The sequence below is a fragment of the Callospermophilus lateralis genome, chromosome 9 (genome assembly GCF_048772815.1).
Source record: "Callospermophilus lateralis isolate mCalLat2 chromosome 9, mCalLat2.hap1, whole genome shotgun sequence".
Classification (NCBI taxonomy): domain Eukaryota; kingdom Metazoa; phylum Chordata; class Mammalia; order Rodentia; family Sciuridae; genus Callospermophilus; species Callospermophilus lateralis.
In genome coordinates, this window is record NC_135313.1 from 38535305 (window position 1) to 38557090 (window position 21786).

The 21786-nt window shown below is 33.8% G+C and overlaps 1 protein-coding gene across 1 annotated transcript in view; it reads left to right on the forward strand.

Annotated features, from left to right (window-relative positions):
- Dnah7 (dynein axonemal heavy chain 7) overlaps positions 1 to 21786 on the forward strand; it is a 289014-nt gene that overhangs the window by 40165 nt on the left and 227063 nt on the right. The window contains exon 9 of the mRNA XM_077110312.1: positions 8712 to 8831. Within this exon, the coding sequence (XP_076966427.1) occupies positions 8712 to 8831 (120 nt within the window). The remainder of the gene's footprint in view (positions 1 to 8711; positions 8832 to 21786) is intronic.

Sequence of the window (21786 nt, forward strand, 5' to 3'; positions counted from 1 at the left end):
TTGATTATTTTTATAATCATTATTTTGAATTCTTTACCTGATATTTCATCTACTTCAATATCTTTATAGTCAGTTGCTGGTGAATTATGAATTTTAGGAGACATTTTATTACCTTGTGTTTTCATATTTTTTGTTTCCTATATTGAATTTTATTCATCTGCTAGGATGGTTTTCTTTCCCACTCTTATGTGTGGGCCCTTTTAGGGAACAGGCTTTTTGTTTTTATTTTTTACCAAAGTGTTCTAGAGTCATGTAGATTGAGACCCATTGTAGTTGTAGTCTCTATAGCCTTTGTTTTGATTTTGTCTGTTTTTGCTTTAGTAGTGGATATCCATGGGTGGGACTTGACAGCACCCCCTAGCTATTCTTCCTTGGGGTCTGGTTGTCAGTCTGGGATTTTTATTTCTTTCTTCTATTCTTTGTATTAAAGTTTTGCTGAAGTTTGACTGTGTTTTTTTTTGTGTGTGTGGATCAAGATGAGTTGTCTTTTGACTGCATTTAGTTCAGCAGAAGTGTGTCTATCTTTGTTAACTTATAGTGTCCCTGTAGATTCCCAGTACCTCACAGAAAAGGGGGAAATGAAGAATAACAACAACCAAAGCAAACAGTATACAGCATTAAATAAGGATCCAGTGCCTACTGTGTCATCTACAACAACAGTACTAATTACCACAAAAACAGGAACAGTGGAGTCAGCAATGGCCAACAGCAAGAACAATAAATACCTGTGAACTAGGTCTGATGTTAATTAGTAGTTGTCTACTGTGTCATCCACAGTACTAATAACTGCAATCATGTGAATGGTGGGATATGGAGTTATATAAACCAAATAGTTAGAAAAGATGGTAAAAATTCAGTTCATTAAGTGAAAAGATAATGTGATAGGAAGGTAAAAGAAAGTTTAGAATGTTCAAAACATGAATAGAGAATGCAGAAGAGATGTGGCAAGTAATAGCTATAAAGAAGGAGAAAAAATAGAAAAAACAAAGTAAAGGGAGAGAGGAGAGAACAAGAGAAGTTGGCTGTACAGAAGAAATAAGCAAGCAAAAACCAAACCAAATCAAAATAAACAGACCAAAATACTCAAACCCTCAAAAGACAAGGAAAATAACTATTACCAAAAAAATTCTAAAAATAAGAAGATATGTACATGTATGTAAATGTTTGTTTATTTGTGTGTGTGTGTGTGTGTGTGTGTGTGTGTGTATATATATATATATATATATATATATATATATATATATAGAGAGAGAGAGAGAGAGAGAGAGAGAGAAAGAATACATATATATTCTCCACTAACAAATCAGTGCAGCAAGAACACATACATGTCAAAATAAAAATGGAAAAGAAAAGAAATAGGAACAGTGATTTTTTTTTTAATGTTTATTTTTTAGTTTTCAGTGGACACAACATCTTTATTTTATTTTTTATGTGTTGCTGAGGATGGAACCCAGCGCCCCGTGCATGCCAGGCGAGCGTGCAACCACTTGAGCCACACCCCCAGCCCCAGGAACAATGATTCTTAATGAAAAATTATCTCCACTGAGGTGGTCAAAATTGTTGATGAATGGATGGTCACTTCTACTGCCAAGTTTCTTTCTTTCCTTTTCTTGGGCTATGTACTGGGAGAGAGAGAGTGAGTGTTGGGGAAAAGATTAGGGATTGTTAACCCCTACCTCTTTTTGTTTTGCTCACCAAGCTACCCACTGAATGACCTAAAGATGAAGTTGGTGACCTAACTCTCAGTTTTCCTACTCACCGGTATAAGATAGAATGAGAAGTACTGTAATTGGAATTTTTGTCTTGACAGACCAAATAGGTGCTCTCCCAGGAAGGGGCTGCTTCAAAGTTCTAAGAAGGAAGTTCTAGTGGTTGGAACTTAGGTTTAATCAGTCCTTATGGACTTTGTTGGGTAGAATCCTTGTTGGAGAGATCAGAACATCATACCTCCAGGGTAAGACAGATGCTATACCTGCTGGGATTCTGTATCTCAGGAGCCTTCCTAGAATTCTATTCCTGGGGCAGGACAGTCAGTTCTCCACAGATCTCATACACTCTGTTGCCCAAGAATACTGCCTTCCCAGGTTTAGTCCCTATTCACTCTGCCTGATCAGTTAGTTTCCTCATCCTCTTCAGCTGGTCTTGTGAGCCACCAGAATCAAAGGGAGAGTGAGTTGCACTCCCCTTTGCATTTCTGACTTGAATACCCTTGGGCACAATCTTCTCTGTGTCCATTTACTCATCTGCTGGGTACACTGTAGGTCATGATAGGTGCTTTCTAGGACAGTATGGCAATGTTTGCTACAATCTGAGCTTCTACAGCAAGTTGTGGCATAGCCTCCTCAAGATGGCTCCTGGCTCTCCACTTGCTAATTAGAAACATAACTTTTCAAACACCAGTTCTCTGTGGAGCCTCTGGATCAGCTAAGTTCAGGCTGCTTTTCTAATCTAACAGGATTTTTTTTTTAATCACAAATTTATCTGCTGTGTGTCTCGGTTTGTATTACTTTCCCCTCTGCAGTGAACCAGCATTTCTGTTGCCGCTACTTGGCTCCAATCTACTCTTTCATGTTTTTGTTCAGTTCACCCAAATGTCTGAGTCTTTGAGACTCTTCCTGTTTGATATTGAGTTTCAGTGAATTCCTTCTTTCATCCACCTTATTGAGAATTAGTGCTCTTGCTGCTTGAATCCTTAGGTATGGAGCAACTGAAAGCATAGCCTTCCTTTAATTCATCATCTTCATCTCCCTAATTTTCTTGTACAGATGCATATCTAATTTTATATAAATATATAAATGTAATCATACAATCTTCTTAAGTACAGTCTTTCTTTATTTTGCTTGATTCTTATCTACCTTTCTTTTCCTTAGCTTGCCTTTCTTTCTATGAACCCAACCAAAAGATGCATGATATCAGTTAAGTGGATATTTTCAATATTTTATGCTCATATAACCACATGCACTTGAATTACTACATACATATACATAGATACCTAGCAGAAATATACAAACATGTACCACTGTATTTTGAAATCCCTATGACTAAACTGGTATAGATGCAGCTTATTCAAAGACATACAATTTTTCATAGTATAGATGAATCATCATTTTTCTCATCTTTACCTCCTTCAAAGATAATTCATTTTGCTTTTAGTTTTTCCTATTATGACCAATGCATTAGGAAACAGCCTTGTGTGCATGTTCTTATTTATTGGTACTTTTTCTTTCCATGGGATAGATTCCTGAAGGTGGGATTGATTGCTGGATCAATGCATTTTTGTGTTTTCATTTTAGTAGATGTTGCTAGTACTTTCCAGGAATATTTGATACTTTACATTTGTGTCAATAGCAAAGGAAAATTTCTTTCTCCAAAACACTAGCTATGTGTACCATAGTATTTGTTTAATCAATCAATTTGTTTTTCATTGTTATTTCTGTTTGCATTTGTTGGGCTACTAGGGAATTTGAGCATTTTTTTTTATTTTTTGGGGTTATTTGTATATTTTTGATTGTGAATTTCCTGTTTATATCTTTTTTTCTATTTTCCTCTTGAGTTCTTTGTCTTTTGTTATCAATTTATGACCTCTTAGTATACTATAGGCTTTAATTTCGTGCCTGTTACCTGAAACAACATTACTACTAAAACTCAGATGTAAAATATATACATTGACTGTTATGTAGAATTTTTAAAATTTAACTTTATTGGTACATTATAATTATACATAATTGTCATATTCATTATGCCATTTTCATACATGCACAGAACATAGTTTGATCAATCTCATTCCTCTGTACCTTCCTTTTCACTGCCCTCCTCACCCCCATGCCCGTGATCCCCTTGCTTTAATCTACTGGTCTCCCTTCTGTTATCATTATTATTTTAATTAGTGCATTATAACTATATATAAATACAGGATTCATTATGGCATACTCATATATGGATATAGCAAAAGTTGGCAGATTTCATCCTCAGTATTTCTTCATGTTCTCCCTTTATTCCTTCTTCTCTACCCCTTGTTTGACTCTATTGGTCTCTTCTATTTTTGTGGGATTATTTTTGTAAAATTCCTTTTATGATGAACATTTTTTCCCATATTTTTTGACCATTTGTATTTCTTTTTTTAAAATTGATTTTATTTTTTTAAATACATGACAGCAGAATGCATTACAATTCTTAATACACATATAGGGCACAATTTTTCATATCTTTGTATATAAAGTATGTTCACGTCAATTCATGTCTTCATACATGTACTTTTTTGTTATTTTTTTTTGCATTACAATTCTTATTACACATATATACCACAATTTTTCATATCTCTGTTTGTATATAAAGTATGTTGACACCCAATTTGAGTCTTCATACATGTACTTTGGATAATGATGTCCATCACATTCCACCACCCTTGCTAATACTCTGCCCACTTCCTTTCCCTCCCACCCTTCTTCTCTATCTAGAATTCATCTAATCCTCTCATGCTCCCTCTCCCTACCCCTCTCTGAGTCAGCCTCCTTATATCAGAGAAAACATTTGGCATTTGTTTTATTGGGACTGGCTAACTTCACTTAGCATTATCTTCTCCAGTGCCATCCATTTACCTGCAAATGCCATGATTTTATTCTCTTTTAATGATGAGTAAAATTTCATTGTGTATATATGCGACATTTTTTTTTATCCATTCATCTACTAAAGGGCATCTAGGTTAGCTCCAGAGTTTAGCTATTGTGAATTGTGCTGCTATAAACATTGATGTGGCTGTGTCCCTGTTTTTAAAGTCTTTTGGATATAGTCTGAGAAGAGGGATAGCTGGGTCAAATGGTGGTTTCATTCCCAGGTCCAAGGAATTTCCATACTGCTTTCCATATTGGCTGCACCAATTTGCAGTTGTATTTCTTCTTTGGAGAAATTTATGTTAAGATCATATTCCCATTTATTTGTTGGATTATTTATATTTGGTGTTAAGTTTTTTGAATTTTTTATATATGCTGAATATTAATTCTCTGTTAGAAGAGTAACTGACAAAATTTTTCTCCCATTCTGTAGGTTTTAGTTGATAAAAGGCTCATTATCATAACATTTTTAAAAAGACATAAACATTTTCTTTATGCCAACTAAGCTCAAGCTAATGCATAATGAATAATATTCTTTTATCTGATCCTTTCTGTTGTTTTAAACCAATGGTTTAAACTATTATTACAGTGCTGTATTTTTTTTTTCCCTGAGAAAATAGAAACAATGTCTGGTAGTATTTTTTTTTTTTTTGCATCTTCTTAATAATAGAGCTACCTGAAAAAAATAGGAAATATTATCCCCAGAGATTTCATGGGAAATTGTACTGTAAAACCTTTCAATCTCAAAACATTACAGATGGAGCTTATGCCTAGAATTCTTTCTCAAATCAAATACTAAGGAACTAAGGAAATTTGTTCTCATGGCTATGAGGCAAAGTAAATTCCAGAGTTCCTTCTGAGCAGCTACTTCTTATATGGTACTGTTCTACTACACACATCGGTAGCCTGATTTACAGCTACAGTTCTAAAATATAATAATGTTCAAATAGTTGACCAAGAAGATTGTGCTGTTGCATTTTTTTGTTAAGTTTATTGCATATAATGGAAAATACAAATTAATAGTAACTTAAATACTTTATCATTTATTTTATCAGGTAGAAGAAGCTTAAAGATATACAGTCAATCCTTGCTGGATATAATATCTATTAGGGTCCTAGGCCCTGAGATTTTCCTTCTCTTTCATGACATCCATTTTCAAGGGTTCAAGTACTTGCTGTTAGTGCTCCTCATTTTACAAAGCAGTAAGGAAGCAAAATATATACAACTTTCTCTAATGGCATCAGAAACCTTGAAGGGAGTCTTCATAGAAGTTGCTTAAATTTCACTGGCCAGAGTTCAGCCAAGTTCTGGAAGGTTGGGAATGTTGTACTAAATTTTCAAAATATTTTATTTAAAATACACAGAATGAGAGAAAATCTTTGTCATCTACTCTTCCAATAGATAATTAATATGCAGACTTTATACAACAACAAAAAGCTCAACCCCCCAAAACAAATAACCCATTAAATAATGGGCAAATGAACTAAACAGACATTCTCAAAAAAAGTAGAAGTGGCCAACATCTATAAATATAAAAAAATGTTCAATATTTGCATTTATATAGAAATATAAAAATGTTCAACATTGTTGGCCATTAAGGAAATGCAAATCAAAACTACATTGTGATTCCATCTCACATCAGTCAATGGCAATAATCAAGAATACAAATAGCAATGAATGCTGTTGAGAATGTAAGGGAAAAAGGAACTTCTATACACAGTTGGTAGGAATGTAAATTAATACAGTCACTGTGGAACTCAGTATAGAGGTTCCTCAATAAACTACAAATTGAACTACCATAAACCCACTTGTACCTCTTCTTGATATTTATCCAAAAGAATTAAAGTTAGCATATTTTAGAGATGTATGTATAATCATTGTTTATCTCAGCACAATTCACAATAGCCATGTATGGAATCAGCCCACATATCTGTCAATAGGAAAATGGATGAATAAAATGTTTATCCATCTACCAACCTACCTACCTACCTACCTATCTATCTATCATGGGTTTTATTCGTCCATAAAAAAGAACAAGATTATGTCATTTGTTAGGAAAATGGATGAATCTGAAGACCATCATATTAAGTGAAATAAATGAGATTCAGAAAAACAAGTTTCATATGTTTTCTCTCAAATAGGGAAAGATAAAGAAAATAAAAGATGTCATCAAAGTAGAAGAGAGAGTGTTGAGGTACAGAAAAGATAGAAGTTGGAGGCATAAGGAGAAAATAAGGAGTGGTAATGGGGAGTAAAACTAATCAAATTATGTTATGCACATGTACAAATATGCCACAATGAAACTCGACATTCTGTGTAATTAATATGCATCAATACAAAATCAATGAAAACATTAAATAGTGCAATTGTCTAGAATAACACACTAGAAAGTTTCTCTAGCAATGGTTCCCTGTTTATGCCTAATGTATTGTCAATGTCATGTACTAACTGCATCTTAATTTGAGATGAATTTGTAGCTTGTGAGAGAAAGTTTGCAATATGTTTTGTTTACTAATCAGTATTTTAGTCTTTACAAAAAATTTAATTGTGATTTTTTTTTCAGTTAGTGTTTTAATAACTTGCCCAAGCTGGCCTCACTCAAATTCATTATCCTTCTTTCTTAGCCTCCTTTGTAGCTAGGATTATAGGCACATACCAGCATGCCCAGCTTAAATGTGGTGATTTTTTTTTCCAGCTTTTGTTTCTGTTTTTGGTACTGGAGAAAACCCAGGGCCTCATTCATGCTTGACAAGCACTCTACCACTGAGAGACATCCCCAGACATTTTCTAATTTTTATTTTGAGTCTGGAACTCCCTAAATTGACCAGATTGGCCTTGAACTTGTAATTCTCCTGCCTTTTTCTTCTGAGTAGCTGGAATTATGTGCCACTCTGCTGAGAGCCACAGCCTAGTCGGAATGATGCATAGCATTTTGCCAGAAGGGAGTGGTTGAGAGGTGAAGCCAGCGAGCCATTGAGATGATGATGGTTAAGTTAAGCTGTGTATTCAGTTGTATATAGACCCCTGTCCGCCTAGGGTGCCCGCTACTTTGGAGTTTGGTTGGTGAGGTGTTCCAGTTGGTGTGTGGTGTTCCTGGAAGGGCCGCGTGGGTGGGATTGGGGGAGTTCAGAAATAAAGTTTGTTCCTGCTTGAGTGGCTCGTGATTTGTGCCGAGCCAGACTGTGGCACCACTATGCTTGGCAAAGGTGATGTTTTTAATAGTGTGTTTAGTATCTTCCAGAGAACATAAAAATTACTCACTCATATGGAAATGAAACAGCAATCAAGGGAAGAGCTCTGTAGTTAAATTGAGATGAATAACACAATGATACTAATAGCTAATATTAGTCTTTCATTTTGTTTAATAGGCCAGAGAAAAATTTTAAATGAGTAAACTATGTACATAATGAAGATATATATTATTGCAGTGAGAAAAAAAGGATTGCATTGAAAACTGTAGCAAGTTGTGTGTTAGAGAAAAAAAAATCAGACAGGTTGAAAAGATTTTGATATGATAGATCTTTTTTATTTTAATTTTTAAGTTGTAGATAAGCACAATACCTTTATTTTATTTATTTTTATGTGGTGCTAAGGATCAAACCCAGTGTCTCACACGTGCTAAGTGAATACTCTACCACTGAGCCACAACCTCAGCCCCAATGCAATGGATCTTAGTGAGGTGTGAGAACTTCTGTACTCCCTGGCTCTCTACTATTCAGGACTGCTTCCTTTTCAGAGAAGGTGCAAGTTTTGTTTTAGAAGTAAATCCTGTGGCATTGAACCCCTCTTTTTCTGTTATAATTGTTCCAGTTTAAAAGCAAAACTCAGTTTAAACTATCCATTAAATCAAAGTTATTATGCTCTTCTACTTCACAGAGAAATTTCACAATTTTCTATTTTGTCTCTATTGAATTTTACTATATACATTACTTTTAAATTTAGAAAATCTCATGTTATTGAATATTTAATTTTATGGACAATACTTTATAATGATAAAATGTAGATATATGCTGTCTTTGAGAAAGGCTCAATTAGAAAAAATGTTATGTATCAAACAAGCTTGATCTTATATTATCATGTTCTTTTTTTTATCTCTTGCAGAAAATTACGTTTGGTTGATATAGAAGAATTTCACAATCGCCAGGATGCCTTAGAGCTATCAACTTTTCAGAATATTATCATGAAACACTTGGAATCTGCCAAAGAGACTCTGTTTAAAATGTAAAGTTTTGAAATATCATATAGAAAAACATAAGTTTATAAATGTGATTGATGGGGAATTGCTTTTTAACTGCTTTTAGAAAATCCCATTTCAACAAGTTTTACATCATTTCCATTAGAGAATTAATAGGTCTTTAATTGCCTTAGTCTATCCAGATATTCTACACTGCATAGATTGCACAGAAACTAAAATGATCATAACTGATAGTTGCTTTTTTCTAAATATCTGATTTCTGCCTCTGCTCTGAGAGTGTGTTGGAAACCATAAGGAATAATCATGAACTAATCATTTACCAGATAGTTATCTGCATCTACTTGCAAAGTGCTGTGTCTCTTCCATTTTGATTTTGGATGAAGGATGCAGAAGAGTTTAAAGAATGACTCAGAAGGAAAAGTATGTTGCTTAAATGAGTCTACAATCTCAATGGAGGTTAGATTTAGATTTATCAAATGATGATCAAACAATTCCTTGGATTGTCCCTTTAATTTGGAATAACCATATATGATAATTAATGATGTTTTACTCTGTAAAATATGGGAAATAGCCTCTCTCATGGATCATATTTATAAGAAATAGACTATTAAAATTAGGTCAATTTTCAAATATCACATGAAACTTACACCATAGTGTCATTATTTCCAAAAGTTACTTAGAAAGGTAAGTTGATCATTTTAAAGATAACTTTTTAAAATGTTACTTTGGAAGAATTTTAACCTATTATTTTATATTACATTTATTTAAAATAGAGGAGAGTTGAAAAATAAAATTGCATAATTAGTTGCAGAGAAGAAAATGCCCTCTTAAGAATGTGATGTAAATAAGTTATCTTAATCTATGACTGCAGGGTTATACCCTAGAAATACATTATCACTGTAAATTTTAGTAAAATGCATGTCAAAGTACAGAGGAGAGTGCAAACGCTTACTGAATAATTGTTTCTGTGAAATGTAGATTGATTAGCTTTATCTCTTGATGTTTCCTGATTGATTCTAGGGGAAGAACTCGCTGACCACACTTTAGTGAGCCAGAATGGGTTTATCATGGCTAAAAGGCAGAACATCAGCTCACAGTGGAGACACAGTTAGCAAATAATTAATTATGACATCTACACCAAACCCAAAGGAATTTTCTTAGTCCTTATCTTTCACTTCTACTCAGCAGTTGCCATAGGTGGTTACACAGTTTTCTGGAACTATGTGTTTTCCTGTGCGCTTATCTTTTCTTCTCCACTGTCTCATTTTTCTATCAACTTAATCTCATTATCTCCTAAAAGTCCCCAGGTCCTTTTTCTTTTCTTTTTTTTTTTTTTTTGTTCTCTCTCTTATTTATATTATTTTGACAATTTCATCCTTCTCAGCTGTCTAAAGATCTTGTTTTCTGAGCTCTTGGTCCTTCTTAATAATTTTATACTGAATATCTCAGTTGAATATCATGTCAGTACCTGAATCTCAGCATGTTCATAACAATGCTTATCCTCTTTCTTCCAAACCTATTCTTCCTCCTCTGGACCATTCCTAGGGCAACTTGAAAATCTTGTGACTTTTTTTTTTTTTTTTGGTCTCTTTTGCTGATTGTCTTTACCCTTACCACCTTCTCCCTACCTCAGCAACATCCTATTTTTAATTTTTTTCTATTTTTAAATTTTCCTATTTTTAAATTTTTAATTGACACATGACAGTAGTATGTATTTTGACATATCATACATCCATTGAATATAACTTCCCATTATTATTGGTTGTACATGATGTGGAGTTACCATAGTCATGTATTTATATATGAACATAGGAAAGTTATGTCTGATTCATTCTACAGTCTTTCCTATTTCCATCTCCCCTTTCTTCCCTCTACTCCACCCTGTCCAATCTGGTGAACCTCCCCTCATCCCTCCCCCCTTCCCCCTCCCCCCAACCTATTGAGAGTCAGTATCTGCATGTCAGAGAGAACATTAATCTCTGTGTTTTTTTGGAACTGGTTTATTTCACTTAGCATATGGTCCCTATTTCCATCCATTTACTAATAAATGCTATAATTTTGTTTTTCTTTATGGCTGAGTGACATTCCATTGTGTATATATAATTCATTTTCTTTATCCATTCATCTGTTGAAGGTCACCTAGGTTAGTTCTATAGCTTAGCTATTATGAATTGAGCTACTATGAACATTGACGAGGATGTGTCACTATAGTATACTGATTTTAAGTCCTTTGGGTATATGCCAAGGAGTGGGATAACTGGTTCTATTCCAAGTTTTTCGAGAAATCTCCATACTGTTTTTCAGAATGGTTACATAAATTTGTAGTCCCACGAGCAACATATGAGTGAACCTTTCCCCCCACATTCTCGCCAACATTTATTGTTACTTGTATTCTTGATAATTGCCATTCTTCCTGGAGTGAGATGATATCTCAGTGTAGTTTTAATTTGCATTTTCTAATTGCTATATCCTACCCATGTCCTGTCTGGGTGGTGGGAATGGGGTTCCCCTTGGCAGAATGGGTTGGCTGAGAAATAAAAGCTAAGAGAAGTAAAATGACAAAAACAAAACAAAACAGAACAAAAACAAAGAACATAGAAAGTGGTTTCAAAAGCAGGTGCAGGATGGACAAGCTGATCAGATGGATCGAGCTCTGGCCAAATGGAGCCTGCGCCTGCTCTATTTAGATCGGGAAACATCAAAAACATTCTATAGAATGTTCTTTTCCAAAAAAGGTTAAAGTTGGGATGTTTAGTTCCTAACAAGTTATGCCCATCTTCCCAGCTACTATGAGGAATCTTCCTAGCAGAGTGGAGAAAAGGATCATGTGCATTGGGCCATCTATTGAGGTGGGACAGCCACGGAAAGTTCCCAGTGCCAGACCTATTTCCCCCTGGCTTCCATGCTGAGAGAACATCCACGTGTGTATTTCAGAGACGGCTCCTTGCAGCTAGAGATATTGAACATTTTTTCATATATTGGTTGATGGCTCATATTTCCTCTTCTGTGAAGTGTCTGGTCAGTTCCTTTGCCCATTTATTGACTGGGTTGGTTTTTTTGGTGTTAAGTTTTTTGAGTTCTTTGCATATTCTGGGGATTAATGCTCTACCTGAGGTGCAGTTGAAAAAGATTTCCCCCATTCTGTAGGCTCTCATTTCAAGTTCTTTATTGTTTCCTTAGTCGTGAAGAAGCATTTTAGTTTGATGATATCACTTATTGATTCTTGACTTCTTACACTTTAGGAGTCTTATTGACAAAGTCTATCCCTAAGCCAACATGATGGAGATATTTGGGCTTACTTTTTCTTCTAGTGGGTACAGGGTCTATGGTCTAATGCCTAGGTCCTTGATCCACTTTGATTTGAGTTTTTTGCAGGGTGAGAGATAGGGGTCTAATTTCATTTTGTTATGTATTGATTTCCAGCTTTCCCAGCACCATTTGTTGAAGAGGCTATCTTTTCTCCAGTGTTTGTTTTAAATGCAATTTGCCAGTATTTAATTAAGAATTTCTTGCATCTATGTTCACCAGGGATGTTGGTCTGAAGTTTTCTTTCCTTGATATGTCTTTGTCTAGTTTTGTTATCAGGATGATACTAGCTTCATAGAATGAGTTTAGAAGGGTTCTGTCTTTCTATTTCATGGAATAATTTGAGGAGGATTGATGTAAGTTTTCCTTTGAAATTTTCTTTGAAGTAGAACTTGACTGAGAATCCGTCTGGTCCTGGGCTTTTCTTTCTTTGTAGGTTTTTGATGGTGTCTTCAATTTCATTGCTTGAAATTGATCTGTTTTAAATTTTCTGTGTCTTCCTGATTCAATTTGTGTAGGTCATATGTCTCTAGAAATTTGTTGATGTCTTCAAGATTTTCTATTTTATTAGAGTATAAATTTTCAAAATAGTTTCTGATTATCATCTGTATTTCAGTAGTGTCTGTGATATTTCATTTTTCATGGAAAATTTTCATAATTTGAGTGTTTGCTCTCTTTCTCTTCATTAGCTTGGCTAACGGTTTATCAATTTTATTTATTTTTTCAAAGAACCAATTTTATGTTTTGTCAATTTTTTGAATTTTTAAAAATTTCATTGATTTCAACTCTGATTTTAATTATTTCTTGTCTCTATTGCTTTTGGTGTTGATTTGTTCTTCTTTTTCTAGGGCTTCGAGATATATGTAATGTTAGGTGTTTGCTGACTTTCTATTCTTTTTTAAAAAAATTATTATATATGACAGCAGAAGACTTTCTATTCTTTTGATGAATAAGCTCAATGCAATGAACTTTCCTCTTAGCACTGCCTTCACAGTGTCCCAGAGATTTTGATAAGTTGTGTCATAATTCTCATTTACCTCTAATTGTTTTCATTTCATCTCTGATTTCTTCTGCTATCCATTGGTCATTCAATAGTGTACTATTTAGTTTCCAAGTGTTAGAGTAGCTTCTGTTTTTTATTTTATCATTGATTTATAATTTTATTCCATTATGATATGATAGAATGTGAGGTATTATCTCTATTTTTTTTTTTTTGTATTTCCTAAGAGTTGCTTTGTGACCTAAGATATAGTCTATTTTAGAGAAGGATCTATTTACTGCTGAGAAGAAAGTGTATTTAGTCATTGATGAATGAAATATTCTATATGTGTCTGTTGAGTCTAAATTACTGTCATGCAGTATGGGTTTGCCAGGACTGTATTTTGGGTCAAACTCGGGTTTGCCAGGAATTGGCTCCTTCAGCTGTTGGCTCTGGTGATGCAGCTGCAGAACTGTTCCTTCCTTTGTCCTCTGCACACTGCTGGGAAAGATGAGGTTTCTTTCCAATACAAGGCTATTGAGCAGCATGCCTTTCAATTTAGTTGGGCAGTGTCCCCGATCTCCAAACTCCATACCCAGACACACTTCAGTCCTCCCCCAAATGCAGGTTTCTTTAATTCCCTTATTCCTCCACAGAGGGCCTGCTCTGGTTGGAGCATGGCTGTGATACTGGAGATTTCTGCCTTATTCTATTATATCCAACTTCCTGAGTCACCAATATGCTTTGAATGTCCAGTATTAAATTCCAGTAAAGTTACCCCCCCATTTTTTGTTCATTCACCCACCTTGTTGAAAAGCTGCCTGTCTGCTTTCTTGGTTTTATGCCATGGAGCAGCCAAGAAAGCAACCTGCTCTATTCCGCCATCTTGAAACCTCCTTTCCTACTTTTTTTTTTTTTTTTTAACAAGTAAGATATATTTCACTTACCATAAAATGTGTACTGTCTGTGGTTTATGTATATTCACAAAGTGTGCATAACCACTAAATCCAGAATGCTTTCATCACCCCAAAAGAAGCTTTGTATCTTTTGCAATTCTTCCCTTTATAAGTGCTTGGTAATCACAGTATACTTATTGTCCATATGGATTTCCCTGTTCTGGGGATTTCATCTAAGTGAAATGATACAATATGTGGCCATTTATTTCTGGTTTCTTATATGTAATACATTTTCAAGTTTCATCCATGGTATAAAGCATGTTTCAATACTTCATTTCTTTTCATGGCCAAATAATACTACATTGTACAGATAAACTGCATTTTATTTAACCATTCATCAATTGATAGACATTGGGTGGTTTTCACTTTTTGATTATTTTGAATAATGCTTCTATGAACAATCATTTTGTATAAACATGTTTTCTGTTCTCTTTGTATGTACCTAGCAGTGGAATTGCTGTTTATATATGGTAATTCTATGTTTAACTTTTTTAGGAACTGCCACAATGTTTTCCAAAAGGACTGTAAGATTTTACATTCTTACCAGCAATGTATGAGAGTTCTGATTTCTCCACATTTTTGCCAATACATATTGTTTATCTTTCCGATTATAACCATTGTGGACGGTTTGTCAGTAGTATCTCACTGTGGTTTTGATTTGCATATCCTTAATGACTAATTAAGTTGAGCACCTTTTATATGATTATTGTGAATTTATTGATCTTCTATGGATAAATGTATATTCATATCCTTCACTCATTAAATATTGGATTGTCTGAGTTTTTATTGTTGAGTTTTAAGAGTTGTTTATATATTCTGAATACTAAACCCTCATTAGTTCTATGATTTGCAAATATTTTTTCCATTAACTTTCTTGCTAGTGAATTTAAGGTACAAATATTTTTACTTCTGAGGAAGTATAAGTTATTATTTTCTTTGGTTGCTTATGCTCTTGCTATCATATCTAAGAAATTGTTGCCTAATCCAATATTACAAAGATTTACTGTTTTTACATTTTTTTTCCCCTAAAAGTTCCAGTTTTAGTTTTTACGTTTTAGTCTCTCTGGACCATTTTGACTTAATTTTTCTGTGTGGTATGAGGAAAGGGTCTAAGTCAATTACTATTACTATTATTTTTTGGTACTGGGGATTGAACTCAGAGGCAGTCAACCACTGAGCTACATCTCCAGCTTTATTTTGTATTTAATTTTGAGGGAGGGTCTCACTGTGTTGCTTAGTGCCTCACTTTCGCTGAGGCTGGCTTTGAACTTGAAATCCTCCTGCCTTGGCCTCCTAAGCCACTGGGATTACAGGTGTATGCCACCGTGCCTGGCCCAAGTCAATATACAGTAGTTCTAGCACTATTTGTGCAAGTCTTTTGTTCATTGAGTGGCCTTGACACCCCTGCACATAATAATTTGACCCTATATATTAGGGCTTATTTCTGGGATCTCTATTCTGCACCTTTGTTCTAATTGTGACTTTATGCCAGTACCAAGCTGTTTTGATTACTATAGCTTTGTAAGTTTTGAAGTAGCAAGTGTGAATCCTCTAATTTTGTTCTTTTTCAAGACTATTTTAGTTGTTTTAGGTTTTTTGAATTTCCACAGGCATTTTAATATTAACTTGTCTATCTTTTTTTTTTTTTTTAAAGGCCACTGACTATTTGGTAGGGAATTCACTGAATCTGCAAATAAATTTTGGGAATATTGCCATCTTAATAATGTTGAGTCTTCCAGTCTGGGATTGGGATATGTCCATTTATTGAGTTCTTTAATTTCTTTCAACAGTGTTTTGTGATTTTTCAGCATACAAGTTTTACGATTTCTTTAGTGGGATTTTTCTAAGTGTTTTATTTTTGTTGCTATTGTAAATGGGCTTGTTTTCTTATTTTTATTTTCAAATTATTTTCTGCTATAGTATATAAAAACAGTTGCTTTTGCATATTGATCTTTCTATTCTGCAACTTGATGAACTTGTTTATTAGCTTTAACAAGTTTTTCTGTTTATTTTTGGCATGGACTATTTATGGCTTTATATAAGGTTATATCATCTTCAAATAGAGGTAGTTTTACTTCTTCCTTTTGAATCTGGATTTTTCCCCCTTTTTCTTGCCTAATTTCCCTTGCTAGACCTCCATTACAATTTTGAGTAGAAGTGGCGAGAGCAGACATTCTTGTTTTGTTCCTGATTTTAGAGGGAAAGCTTTCAATCTTTCACTATCAATTTAGCTATGTGGTTAACTTTAGCAAGCTAAGAAAGTTCTCTTTTGTTAATATCTTGATTTTTTTTATCATGAATTAGTGGTAGATTTTGTCAGCTGGCTTTTCTTCTTTTGATTAATATGGTACAATACATTGATTTTCGTATATTGAGTAAGCCTTGCATTCCTGAAGCAAGTCCTACTTGGTCATGTAGTATAATTTTTTTAAAATATATGCTGCTGGATTAGGTATGCGGTAGTTTTCTTTTTCTTGTGACACTTCACTTATGTCTGATTTTGGTATTGGGGCAATACTTGTTTCATAGAGTGAGTTAGAAAGTATCCCTTTCTTTTATCTTTTTTGGTTTGTGTAGAATTGGTATTAAATCATCATTATTCCTGGCATTTTAAGGAAGATGTTTAATGATTAACTAAATCTCTTTATATGTTATAGGTCTATTTATATTTTCTAGAACTTGTTCAAGATTTTATAGATTACGAAATTTGTTGGCAATATAATTTTTCTTTATATTTCCTTATAATTTTTGGTGTTTCTCTAAAGTAAGTATTAATGACCTCTTTTTCATCCCATGCTTTAAGAATTTGAGTCTTCTCTCCTTTTTCTTGGTCAGTCTGCCTAGAACTTTGTCATTTTAGTGATCTTTTCAAAGAATTCACTTTTATATTTTGTTGATATAAATATCTTTTCTATTCACTTTTATATTTTGTTGATATTTTTATTTACCAAAATTTTGTTTTCATTCTCTATTTTGTTTTCATTTAAATCATTTTTTCTCCCTTCTTGTTTTGTATTTAGTATGCTCTTCTTTTATAGCTTCTGGTGGAATTTTATTTTATTGAAATTTTTCTTGCTTTTAACATAGGTGTTTATAACTACAAAGTTCCCTCTGATTACTGATTGTGTTACTCCCATTAGTTTTGACATATTGTATTTCATTGTTCATTCATTTTAAAGTAGTTTCTAATTTCCCATATGATTTCATCTTTCATGTGTACCCCTTCATCATAATTCCCATTGCCACACTATTGGTGGGCCCTTTTCTCCTCCCAGGTAGGCTTTGCAAAATCTGAATAACAGCTCTATTCCTTTGACCCTGGTATTTTCTTCTTTCAGGCCTGTCCTATAAATCACTGCTAGGTGTTGATAAAATAAGTCCATATTTCTTTTTATTATTTTTAAAATTTTTCCAACTATTATTACAGAATGTTCAGATGTTCAAAACATCTTAAAGAATAGCATAACGAACACCAAAAATGCCCCATGTAACTCAATTTTTAATTTGTTTTCCATTTATTAAAATTATATTTCCTAACCTATATTTTAAGATTTTCTGCAACATAAACCTAACCTATCTTTTTCATCCTCATTTTTGAAAAGCCTTTTGCCTTGGACCATGCCTGAAGAAATAATTATACTTGATAAAACAGAACATAGTAGTTTGTAACCATTTTTACTACTATTAAAAAAATACCTATGGATTTTTACTACCATTAAAAATATATCTATGGATTAAGTCTTATGTGTCTTATTCCCTTTTTAGCCAACTACTGATTTTTAAAAGACTTCTTTTTTTAATGGTCAGATGAGGATGCTAAGAAAATTCAAAAGTTGTTTAGCTGCTTCCCTCTTAAACTCTATCAATTTCAGCACTGTTATCTTTACATACATAATTGTAATAATCAAATGAATGGTTAAGGAGATTAAATGGAATAAGGACCTCTTACACACCGTCAGCATAATAATTATATTTATAATGCTTGATACAGCTGATTTCCAGAGACCCCTTTCTTTTTTTTCAATTCTAATTTATTATATATGACAGCAGAATGCATTACAATTAATATTATACATATAAAACACAGTTTTTCATTTCTCTGGTTGCATATAAAGTATATTCACACCATTCGTGTCTTCATACATGTACTTAGGGTAATGATATGTATCTCATATCACTGTCTTTTTTATCCCCATGCCCCCTCCCTTCCCCTCCCTCCCCTTTGCCCTATCTAGAATTTCTCTAGTCCTCCTATGCTCCTCCTCCCAACCCCACTGTGAATCAACCTTCTTATATCAGAGAAAACATTTGGCATTTGGTTTCTTGGGACTGGCTAACTTCATTTAGCATTGTATTCTCCAATGCCATCCATTTACCTGCAAATGCCATGATTTTATTCTCTTTTATTGCTGATTAATATTTCATTGTGTATATATACCACATTTTCTTTATCCATTCATCTACTGAGGAGCATCTAGGTTGGTTCCACAGTTTAGCTACTGTGAATTGTGCTGCTATAAACATTGATGTGGCTGTGTCCCTGTAGTTGCTTTTTTTAAGTCCTTTGAATATAGACCGAGGAGTGGGATGGCTGGATCAAATGCTTCTAACCCCAGCTTTCCAAAGATCTCCATACTGCTTTCCATATTGGCTGCACCAATTTGCAGCCCCACCAGCAATGTATGAGTATGCCCTTTCCCCCCACATCCTCACCAACACATATTGTTTTTTGTGTTCTTAATAGCTGTCATTCTGACTGGAGTGAGATGATATTATAGAGTACTTTTCATTTGCATTTCTCCAATTGCTAGAGATGTTGAACATTTTTTCATATATTTGTTGATTGATTATATATCATCTTCTGAGAGGTGTATGTTCAGTTTCTTGGCCCACTTATTGACTGGGCTATTTGGTTTTTTGGTGTTTAGCTTTTTGAGTTCTTTGTATACCCTAGAGATTAGTACTCTACCTGATGTGTGATTGGTAAAAATTGGCTCCCAAGCTGTAGGCTCTCTACTCACCTCACTGATGGTTTCTTTTGCTGAGAAGAAACTTTTTAGTTTAAATCCATCCCATTTATTGATTCTTGATTTTAATTCTTACACTATAGGAGTCTTATTAAGGAAGTTGGGGCCTAATCTGACATGATAAAGATTTGGGCCTACTTTTTCTTGTAATAGGCGCAGTGTCTCTGGTTTAATTCCTAGGTCCTTGAACCACTTTCAATTGAGTTTTGTGCATGGTGAGAGATAGGGGTTTAATTTCATTTCATTGCATATGGATTTCCAGTTTTCCTAGCACCACTTGCTGAAGAGGCAATATTTTCTCCAATGTATGTTTTTTGGCACCTTTGTCTAATATAAGATAACTGTAGTTATGTGGGTTTGTCTCTGTGTTCTATTTTCTGTACCATTGGTCTACCAGTCTATTTTGGTGCCAATACCATGATGTTTTTCTTACTATTTCCCTGTAGTATAGTTTAAAGTCTGGTATAGTGATGCCACCTGCTTCCCTCTTCTTGCTAAGGATTGCTTTAGCTATTCTGGGTCTCTTTTTTTTCTAGATGAATTTCATGACTGCTTTTGCTATTTCTATGAGGAATGTCATTGGGATTTTGATTGAAATTGCATTAAGTCTTTATAGTGCTTTTGGTAGTATGGCCATTTTGACAATATTAATTCTGCCTATCCAAGAACAAGGCAGATCTTTCCATCTTCTAAGGTCTTCTTTAATTTCTTTCTTTAGCATTCTTTAGTTTTTGTTGTAGAGGTCTTTCACATCTTTCATTAGGTTGATTCTCAAGTATTTTTTTTTTAGGCTATTGTAAATGTGGTAGTTTTCTTCATTTCTCTTTCAGAGGATTTTTCATTGATAAGTACAAAAATGCCTTTGATTAATGGGTATTGATTTTGTATCCTGCTACTTTGCTGAGCTCATTTACTAGTTCTAGAGGTTTTCCAGTGGAATTTTGTAGATCTTCTAGGTACAGAAGCAAATAGTGCTAATTTGAGTGCGTCTTTTCCTATCCATATCCCTTTAATTTCTTTCATCTGTCTGATTGTTCTGGCCAGTGTTTCAAGAACTATGTTAAATGGAAGTGGTGAAAGAGGGTATCCCTGTCTTTTTCCAGTTTTTAGAGGGAATGCTTTCAATTTTTCTCCATTTAGAATGATGTTGGCCCGGGGCTTAGCACAGACAACTTTTATGATGTTGAGATATGTTCCTGTTATCCCTAGTTTTTCTAGTGTATTGAACATGTATGGGTGCTGTATTTTGTCAAATGCTTTTCCTGCATCTATTGAGATGATCATATGATTCTTATCTTTAAGTCTATTGATGTGATGAATTACACTTATTGATTTTTGTAACTGAACCAGCCTTGCATCCCTGGGATGAACCCCACTTGATTGTGATGCACGATCTTTTTGTATTCAATTTGCCAGAATTTTATTGAGAATTTTTGCATCTATGTTCATTAGATATATTGGTCTGAAGTTTTCTTTTTTTTTTTGATGTGTCTTTGCCTGTTTTGGGGATCAGGGTGATATTGGCCTCATACAATGAGTTTGGAAATGCTCCCTCTTTTTCTATTTCATAAAATAATTTATAGAGTATAGTATTAGTTCTTCTTTATAGGTGTTATAGAACTCAGCTGTGTATCTATCAGGTCCTGGAATTTTCTCAGTTGGTAGGCTTCTGATGGCGTCTTCTATTTTGTCACTTGAAATTGATCTATTTAAATCGTGTATATCATCCTGATTCAACTTGGGCAAATCATATATCTCTAGAAATTTGTTGATGCCTTCAGTATTCTCTATTTTATTGGAGTACAAGTTTCCAAAATAATTTCTAATTGTCTTCTGTATTTCTGTAGTGACTGTTGTGATATTTCCTTTTTCAACATGTATGTTAGTAATTTGAGTTTTCTCTCTTTCCTTCTCTTTGTTAGTAAGGCTAAGGGTTTGTCAATTTTGTTTATTTTTTCTAAGAACCAATTTTTTGTTTTGTCAATTTTTTCAATTGTTTCTTTTGTTTCAATTTCATTAATTTCAGCTCTGATTTTAATTATTTCTTGTCTTCTACTGCTTTTGGTGTTGATTTGTTCTTCTTTTTCTAGGGCTTTGAGATGTAATGTTAGGTCACTTACTTTTTCTTCTTTGAAGAAATGAACTCCATGCAATGAATTTTCCTCTTAGTACTGCCTTCATAGTGTCCCAAAAATTTCTATATGTTGTATCAGTGTTCTTATTTACCTCTAAGAATTTTTTAAACTCCTCCTTGATGTCTTCTGCAACCCATTGTTCATTCAGTAGCATATTTACTTAGTCTCCAAGTGTTGTAGTAGCCTTTATTTGTTATTTTATCATTGATTTCTAATTTCATTCCATTGTGATTGATAGAATGCAGGGTAGTATCTCTACTTTTTTTGTATTTGTTAAGAGTTCTTTGAGACATAATATATGGTCTATTTTAGAGAAGGATCCATGTATTGCTGAGAAGAAAGTGTATTTGCTCATTGAAGGAAGAAATATTATATATATATATATATATATATATATATATGTCAGTTAAGTCTAAGATTTGGTTGTATTGTTGAGTTCTGTAGTTTCTTTGTTAAGCTTTTGTTTGTAAGATTTATCCAGTAGTGAAAGAGGTATGTTAAAGTCATCCAGAATTCTTGTGTTGTGGTCAATTTGACTCTTGAACTTGAGAAGAGTTTGTTTGATGAACGTAGATGCT